The sequence below is a fragment of the Sceloporus occidentalis genome, unplaced genomic scaffold, assembly GCF_023333645.1.
Source record: "Sceloporus occidentalis isolate IW3139 unplaced genomic scaffold, rSceOcc1.0.p SCAF_1, whole genome shotgun sequence".
NCBI lineage: Eukaryota > Metazoa > Chordata > Lepidosauria > Squamata > Phrynosomatidae > Sceloporus > Sceloporus occidentalis.
Genome location: NW_028316981.1, coordinates 123,196,378 through 123,205,930, shown reverse-complemented (window position 1 = coordinate 123,205,930; position 9,553 = coordinate 123,196,378). Strand labels below are relative to the sequence as shown.

General features: G+C 40.2%; 1 protein-coding gene across 2 annotated transcripts; it reads right to left on the bottom strand.

Moving 5' to 3' along the window:
• Positions 1-228: 228 nt before the first annotated feature.
• LOC149322080 (Golgi apparatus membrane protein TVP23 homolog B-like) lies at positions 229-9,155 on the bottom strand. Of its 2 annotated transcripts, none has more exons than XM_089534204.1 (7): positions 9,069-9,155; positions 6,304-6,386; positions 4,977-5,121; positions 2,909-2,998; positions 2,174-2,305; positions 1,943-2,071; positions 229-388 (listed from the first exon to the last, which is right to left on the bottom strand). In XM_089534204.1, exons 1-7 carry the CDS (start codon positions 9,078-9,080, stop codon positions 356-358), a joined length of 624 nt encoding a protein of 207 aa, XP_089390330.1. In that variant the 5' UTR covers positions 9,081-9,155; the 3' UTR covers positions 229-355. The 2 variants fall into 2 exon arrangements, with proteins under 2 accessions (XP_089390330.1, XP_089390320.1); XM_089534194.1 differs by lacking the exon at positions 9,069-9,155 and adding an exon at positions 7,183-7,230.
• Positions 9,156-9,553: the final 398 nt, after the last annotated feature.

The following is a 9,553-nucleotide window of genomic DNA, read 5'->3' as shown; positions in this document are numbered from 1 at the left end:
GATGACTCAAACCTTCTATCACGGAGATTTTCAGATACACAGCTTTTGGACTGCCCAGCATTTCACAACAAAACTCTCTGGAACAGATCTTGATGCTTAAGAAATATAGTTTCATATACATCTAATAAACAGAGTAATTTTACATTTTAAAAAGTCCAGTGACAAGTTAAAGGTCAGGAAGCACTCTGCAAACCCTTGTAAGTTGTAAGAAATGAGAGGTAACTAGCATTTCTGTAAGGTATATTTAATTACAAAAATCCACACACATCTTATAAATCTTCTGTACAGGGTTCAAGGAAATATTTCTCATTCTCCAGAAGTGATCAAAAAAGTAACTGGGGACTCTTCCTGAACTTCAAGATACTGCTTGGTCCTCTTTGGTCACAGTCTGTAAAAGCAACAGTAGAAACATTAATTCAGGATTAACTCAAGGCCATCAGATTCCTTGGGAAAATCACTCCAGAAAATTAACTATTTCCACTTTGGGGGAAAGTATTTGCTGTACTGTCTTAGTACAGTATCAACAACATGGATTTAATATACAGTTTTCATGGTTTATTATGACCAATTTGAAGATTAAACCATTACTGTGTGCTTCCTGGGGAAATTAAAAGCTCTTACAAACCTTATCGATTTGGTGGTCAAAGTCTTGGTAAAAACTGCCCTACAGCAATGTTTCAAACTATGGGGAAACACTGTAATACATGATTTATAAACATCCCAGGCAAAACGAGAGTGAGACAGTTGGTAAGGAAGAAACAGAAGACCATGTTAAAAATACATACAATTGGATTATTACTATCATATCTTTAGACTTTCCTTCCAATTAAAAAAAGTTTAAAACTATGCACATGTTCTAATTTGGATGAAATCAATGAGAACCCAAAGGTTTTATGAAAAGCCATATTTTGGAGATAATCCCATCTTTACAACAACCCCTGAGGGAGTAAGTAGATTAAGGGGACACTTACACTGTAAAAATAATGCAGTCTGACACCACTTTAACTGCCATGGCTCCATCCCACAGAATCCTGGGATCTGGAGTCTTGTGAGGCACCAACACACTTGAACAGAGATGGCTAAAGACCTTTTAAAACTACAAATCCCAGGATTCCAGAGCATGGGGCTACAGCACTTAAAGTGTTGCCAAACTAAAATAATAATAATAATAATAATAATAATAATAATAATAATAATAATAATTAAAGTGTTGCCAAACTGCATTATTTCTTCAGAAAACTGCAGTCTACGCTGAAGAATGATCATCTCAAAATCATTCAAGAAACTTCATGGTTGAGCACTCCATCATTTATAGCAAACATCCTTTTCTTTTAGAGACCCACATCTCTGGATGCTAAATCAAGAAGCAAAACAAAACTCTAAAGCCAAAAAAAAAAAAAAAAAAAATTAAAAAAAAGTAGGATAAGGGTTATTATAGTATGGAGGGAGAATAATGAAATGGGATAACCTCTGTACTGATGGTGAACTGACCTGGGGCAAAAATTAAAGAATCCTATTTCAATACTGTGTGTGACTTTGCAGCCTAAGACAGGGATGAGCAAAAACAGACCGCAACTACTGGTTCTTTGCCTTGCAAAGGCCACTAAGAAAGGATACCCTTGCATCCTGCTGAGCATTCTGGGGCTGGACATCTCCTGAGGGGTACATCTGAACAAGCTCTTATGCCATGAATGCTCTTACACCATGCATTCTCAGCAGGACAAAGAGTTGTGCAGTAATACCCATTTGGTGATTAGAACAAGCAGTCTTCCCAGTTGTTGGAAAACCTGTACATGCTGGTGTAGGATTTTGAATTCTGAAAGTCTTCAGTTGTCTAAACCACTGTCCATCATAAAATTCAGACAATGCAAGAATCATGAAAATATGAAAACATACGGAGAGAGCAAGAAAAAAGTAGACTTATATGCAAAAGCAAAATTACCTGCCGCAGAAGCTGCCTGCCTAGATATGAGGTTGCCACACTGGTCAGATTTTTCCTGCTGCCCAATTTGCACCGGATATAGCCATAAAGATTGGCTCCTTGCAATGTCACGCCCATAATCACTATTGCCTGTGAACAAAGGCAACACCACATGACAGAATCAGGGCCTCAATGCAATATGCATCCAAAGGAATCAGTCTGATTAAGGTAGTTACCAAGTTCTCCACTCACCAACCATTTTACTTTGAAAGAAAACAGGGCACTGAAGGCAAAAATCACCCAGAGCAAAGGGCAAGTGATCAGTCCTAACCAGAAGATTCTAGACTCTGCTTCTGACGTAGCTTTCTTCCCCTGAGTAGATGTCTAAGAATGTAAAGAAATACAGTTTAAAATGCAAAGCAACAGTGCTTAATTTAAAATGTATTTGTATTTTTATGTTTCATTCAATTATACTATTTATATTTGTCTCTGATTATGGAGCAGCATGCTATAATAAATACATAAATACTAATGTAGCCTTTTCCCAAAAAATGTGTCTCAGGAATGGTAATCCTTTATCCATGAATCAGAAGAAAGTTCAGAAATCCTCACCAATGGACATAATTGATTTTTATTTTGTTTTTGTTTTTTTAAATGTCTGAGCTGGTATGATTAGATACAGCTTGGTCCCATCTGTTAAGCTTTCAATACAGTAAATTGAAATTAACAACTTAATGTCATTCACTTCATTGCAAAACAGTATGTGTCTTTTTAGAACAGTCACAAAAGTAGACAATTGAGCAAGTTAATTGTTCAGATAGACATATACTTATACCTCCTACTGACACACACCTATGTGTTAGCCTGGTTGTACGTATCTTTCCTAGTGTCTGCAAAGGGGCTTGAAGGCAATGTGCCAACAGTCCAGAAACACACCACCACATAACAACAACACCATACTTCCCTCAGCAACAGGGAGATATTTACCTTCCTGGCTTCAAATACCCAGTGGCTTTTGCCATCATCATCAACCTGGTTCCACCAGCGAAGGCCAACCATCAACCTCCCTGTGATATTCTAGAGAGAATTAAAAACAGCATGAAAGTCATAGACTGAAACCCTAAGAATGAGCCACCTCTGCTTTATACGTCCAACACGGGAAAGACAGGGTTCCCATTTCTTTTGTGGTGTTGAATGACATCAGTTGTTAGCTGCCTTCATGGCATGCTCAGATACTGCAGGCACAGGCCTATGGTCTCTTTAATTGTGTCTAGACATCTAGGGTGTAGTCTTCCTCTCTTTCTACTGCCATCCACCTTTCCTAGCACCATTTTTTCTAATGATTCATCTTTCCTCATGATATGGCCAAAGTAATCTTAGCTTCCAGAGAGAGTTCAGGCTTGATCTACTCTAGAACCCATTTGTTTGTGTTCTTGGTAGGCAGCTATTAATCCATCCATGAACATGCTTCTGCACCAGTGAGGTGCAATGCTCTAACTGCTGGACTAAGACTCCAAGAGGCCAAGTGTTTGAATCCCTGTTCAAAAACCTCACTAGGTGATGCTGTGCAAGTCACAATCTCTCAGCCTAAGAGGAAGCTTGGGAATAGATCTTGCAAAGAAAAACCGAGGACATGGTCTCCATAAGTCAGAGTTTACTTGGGGGCACATAACAACAAAAGCAAACATGCCTCCACCAGATACTCAGGCTAGTATCTAGACTGCACACACAGCAATCCCAAAGGATTTATTGCAACTGGCTGCTTGACACAAGTTACCACAAGATAGAGTAGTTCCAAAGAACTGCTTCCTCCATTAATGACTCTGGGATGCGTGAAACAAGTGCTTCTTGACAGATCAACCAGGAGCCAAAGTTATTCATTACCTCACTCCAGGCAGCAAAACAAAAACAAACCACCCTATGCAGAACAGTTCTGTGCCTCACTAAATGTACTCCTGAGCTTTACTACCATAACATCACAAATCAAATTTCATAGTTTGTATACAATTTTAAAATGACTTTTAATGTTCTTAACTTTACAAATTGTTTGTCTTTTAAAATATTTTTATCTTTATGCTTTTATTGAAGGTTTTCTATCATTTTAACCTGTATTGTTTTAAAATATGTTTTTAGCCACCTTAAGCCTCGTTATTGGGAGAAAAGTACAATATACAGGAAAATACAGTCGCCCCCTCCTAAATCGTGGATCTGTGCCATCGAATATCCGTGGAGGGGCAATCTCCGCTATTTCTAATGGTGTGCACCCCATTGAAGCCTATGAGGCTTGAATATGCGCGAGCCTGTTTCCGCGGGAGGGGAACAGAACAGATCCCCCACAAAAACAGAGGGCCAACTGTAACAACAACAATAACAACAACAACACTGATAGCATGACAAAATGGCAGAGCTTGCCCTTCTTATGTGACACTTAAAAGTCCACAATGACCCACAAAAGTTTTTCCTCCTGTAACTTCTCTACTGAGGTTAAGAAACACAGAAAACAGAACTCCAGCTCTTTTTTTGGATGTGAAGTTGATCTACTGGCCTGGGGGGAGTGAAAGGATAGGCCCAACACCATTGGGCCTGAGGAAGAAGGCCCTCTCTCCTTCCCAACTGTCATCTTCTGGCCTGGAGGGAGTAAAAGGACAGGCCCAACACCATCAGGCCTGGCCTCAATTAAGCAGAGCCCTCCCTCCAGTCCATCTGCCTTGGTCCAGGCCTCAGAGGGAGAGAAGAACCGCTGGACCTGATCCTGTTCCCTACCACCGTTCCCTTCTCCTTTTCTGACGTGTCTTTTTAGATTGTAAGCCTGAGGGCAGGGAACTGTCTAATTAAAATAATAATTGTGTACCACTCTGAGAGCCTTTAGGGCTGAAGGGCGGGGTATAAATACCACAAATAAATAAATAAATAAATAAATAAACAAACAAACAAACTGGCAGGACTGCAACTGAAGCTTGTGTTTCTGAAGTTAGGTAGTACATGAAATCTACCTACATCTTTTGTTAGTATGAAATATATTACCGTATCAATAAACTTTAACAGATTGATTTACCTTCACTGCCCAGAAGTCACAAGATAGAAGTAAGATGATTGTCACCATACAGGCAATATAGCTGCTGCTCAACAATTCGCAGAGTAAGTAAACAATTATTGCACTGACACGGAAGAACAAGTGGAAAAAGGAGGCAATTGGATGTCTGTGAAAGACACATGAAAATAGTAATTTAGTTAGTGATTGACCTCCGCTCCTATTGAATTCAAAGGCTTAGTGAGGGTTGTATTCAGTCACAGTTTCAGTAAATTTCAAACATAATTTTCATACTGTGGCACTCCACAATAACTATTACTATTATTATTATTATTATTATTATTATTATTATTATTATGCTTTATTTATATAGTGCTGTATTTGTATAGCGCTGTACATACAAACAATAAAATAGATAAAGTAAACCTGCCCATGGCGTACAATTTAAGAAGTAATAGCATGATATATATAAATAATGCATAACAATACAGGAAAGGGTTCAATAAAACAGGCAACAAATTAAAAATGTCAAATAGCAAATAATAGTCACACAATTAAAACCAATTATTACTATTACTATAGTATTCCCTCCACATTTGCTGGGTTTGTGGACAGAGGAACCCGTGAAAAGTAAAAAAAAAAAAAAACACAAATAAAGAAACACTACTTTTTAACCTGAGAGACCACCTCTCTAGGAATGTCTAGGTCCTCCATCACAACTCTGTGGTCAAAATCTACCAAACGCTGACTACAGAATCATCTTGAAGGACCTACAAAGGCCTAGATGTGTTTTCTCTAGGTACTCTAGGCCCTCCAATGCAACTCTGTAGTTAATTTCCACCAGAATCTCTCTGGAGGACATAGGAATTCCTAGAGAGAGGCCATATTAATCAAACCCAGAAATACTCAAAACCGCAAAAGTCAAAGCTGCAAATGTGGAGGGCTGACTATATTTCATCTTCAACATGAATATGTAGAAAAACTAGTTCATGTTGTAAGACATACCTGCCCACAATACTTCCTTGTAAAATTTATTGAGAGCACAGGCCAAGCAAATGTCACAGACTAGTTGCAAACATCTTATCTGTCTTCATTCCCAACTTCACATAAAAAAAGTTATGTTACATATAAATACCTATGTTCCTATGGCCCATGCAGCAAGCAGAAAGACTTTTGTCACTCTCTAGAAGTACATATAAAATTTATATAGATATACTACCTCATATTCAAGACATCCAGCTTACAAGAATAATCAATATCTGAACCTACAATTTCCCCAAACTCACAGCCAATGAAGCAGACACCAAGTACAAGAGATGACAGATTTGTTTTATTTGTAGCGATCACTTACTTGATTTTTGATTTCTTGGGTCGCCTAGACAATTCATCATCAGCATCAAAGAGTGACACATCTTCTGTGTCATCATTACTGTCCTAAAGTCAGAAATGAGAAGGGGTTACAGGAGACAATGATTAGACCAATGCAGTTCACACCTTAAAAACGGAGGGAAAGGGCCATCCTAAGCAATATGTATCCTAGAATGAGTATCCCAGTGTACTGCTGCATGACTACTTGCATGAGAAGTCTTACTCAGTTGTGATTAACAGACTCTAAACGATACAGAATTATTTTTATTTGAGCAGACAAATTATAGCACAACGTAAGTTCAGAGCACATCTATTTCTTATTTGATTCTGGTATGTTATTACATAAAAAGAGAATAACAAAAGATGTGAAAAAAGGTCTTTTTTCTAATACATGGCACCTTTTCTATAGTGAAACTGGACAATGCCATATGTCCCTTTCAAGAATGTCAGATGACACCCGCATTAAATTCCAGGTAAGATGCAAACTTATTTTAATTTAAGCCATTAACCAAGCAGTTTAAAGGCAAAAGGTTATTTAACTAATGTTATCTGAAATAAGGTATATTATCATAAATATACCCACTACTATTGCCTTCTGCACTGGCTCTTAACAGTTCTCCACTGTTTCTCGGTTAGAATCTTTCTGTACTTGTTGAGTTCAGATCCTTCATTTTCCTCAAACCCTTTAAAATTGTAGCACCAGATCAGACTTCTCCATCCCAGTCATCATAAACATTTGTGCAATTTTTCTGTTTGCTAGGCATAATCATAAAATCGGTAAACATATCTATGAGTGTGACATTTGCCTGGGAGTAAGCCTAACCGAATTCAGTAGAATTTACTTCTTGGGATACATACTCACCACCATAATTATGGACAAACAGACTCTGGACATTGGCTCTACCTCTTTAATAGTTCTACACCAGGAAAAGTTATTCAAAGGGCAGTCATTTGCATTTATATTTCCCCCCCTGAAATAACAGTTCCCCAATTTTCACCTTTGTTTTTGTTCATTTTTAAATGCACTTCTAAGTGCTTAGAATAAATTATGTTTTTTTTTAAAAAACACACACACAATTTATTTTAAAGTCACATGGTATTTTAATATTTTGTTATATCAAAAGGCAATGTAAGGGATGTTTCTATGGTCCTTTCCCCCTGTGCATATTTGACTTAATTTTAAATGGCATTGCTACCTTTGCTATGGCTATGTAGACGTACTTAGAAGTAAATAGCACTATGTTGAGTTTCACCTTATCTGTTGAGTACTGGCTCCAAGCCAGTAAACTTTTCAGCTTAACTTATTGCGTCACAAACATTTAAGTCTATTCAATTTTAATAATGCGTTACTGCAGCTAGAATTTAAGCTTATATTACAACTGAGTATAAGAAAGTTTTTAAATAGGAGCTAATAGGAAATAGAATCAGTTAGAACAGTTTCATTTAAGTAAATTCAATATTTAACCCAACGCATGTGTAAATTTTACAGATAGAAAAGCTTGGGAAGAGGAAGAGGGATCAGGGCCTGTCCTGCAGTTTGAGAATCACCTGTCTATATAATTTATCAGAGCTGACTCACAGGGAAGAAGAAATGATGATGGCGTGCTGTAAATGGGTTAATTCTACTTTTAACACTTTATTTCTATCAACTGTACTGTTCTTTCAAACTTTCAAACACAATGCAGAATGCAGTCTGACACCACTTTAACTGCCCTGGCTCCATCCTATGGAATTCTGGGAGTTGTAGTTTGTTGTGGCATCAGAGCTCTCTGGCCCAGAAGGCTGATTGTCTTGCAAAACTACAAATCCTAGAATCCCATAGCACTGAGCCAAGGCAGTTTAAAACGGTGTCCAAGTGCATTAATTCTGCAGTGTGGATATAGCACCATGTTGAGTCTCGCTGCCTCCTATGTGTATGTACGCAGGGTATGTGAAGTCAAAGGTTTCCATAGTTTTGTGCAGGTTTCCCAGGCTGCGTGGCCATGTTCGGGAAGGGTTCCTTCCTGGCGTTTCTCCAGCATCTGTGGCATCTGGCGCTGTCATTCTCTGAAGATGCCCGCCAGAAAGACACTCTTCCCGAACATGGCCACACAGCCCCAGAAACCCACAAAAAGCTATGTATAGAGGACGCATGACAGGCAGACTGGGGTTTTCTGGGAGGCCTTTTAACAGTTTTGGGAGGAAAGCCGGACATAACATGAAATCTAAGAATGTAATAACAGCCGTGGGAATCTATGGAGAGCCGCTGTGTGCAGTGGTTTGAGTGTTGGCCCAGAAATAATTCGGTTCCAGACCGCTTTAACTGCCCTGGCTGAATGCTATGGGATTCTGGGAACGGTAGTCCTGTGAGCATCGAGCCTTGTGTCAGAAAGACAGACTGTGAGCCTGAGGGAAAGGCCTAATAACAACGCGTAAGCCGCTCTCGCAGCCTTTTGGCCGAAGGGCGGGTATAAATAAACAGATACTATGAGGGTATTATGAAAGAGCTCCCCAGGAATCCCTGGCGCTGAGCAGTGTCTTTGGGAGACTCTCTGAGAGCCCGACTCTCTGCTCGGCCTCGGGCCCCTTTGGCCACAGTCTCTCAGCCTCCAGGGGCGGCTGGCAAGGAGCCACGGAGCCCTCGCTAAGGAAGCCCCGCCCCTATTTCTGGCCCTCGCCCTCCCTCCCTCCCCCGCGCGCTCCAAGGGTCGCCCAACCGCCCGCCCGCGCGCGCGCCCCCTCTCTTCTGCGCCCCCTCCTCATTCCCACCTGCCGCAGCATCGCTTCCGCCTCTTCGGCCACGTCACGTCGACCTCCTGCAAGACAACAACATCCCTGACGTAATTACTCTGCGACGGGCGGGCGGGCGGGCGGCGCGCCTGTGATGAACCTTAGAGATAAGAAAATGGGAGAGCGACAACCGCTCCTTGGAAATATGCCCGATGAAAATGCGACGCCGACGTGGCCAATAGAGGTACGAAAATGAAGAGAGACACAGAGAGAGAGAGAGAGTGATGGTCTGACTGCAGCTTTGAAGGCGGCCATGTTGTCAGGGTGACCAGTGCTCCTCCTCCTCCTCCTCCTCCTCCTCCTGGACATGTCCTACATTTCAGCCTTCTGTCCAGGAGGAATGCCAAAATATCCTCCATTTTGAGCAGGACTAAGGAGCATAAATACACACACACACACACACATATGAGTGTTTTGGGCTTTTATTTGGTCATGCTCTGCATTTATTTCTTGAATATCATACA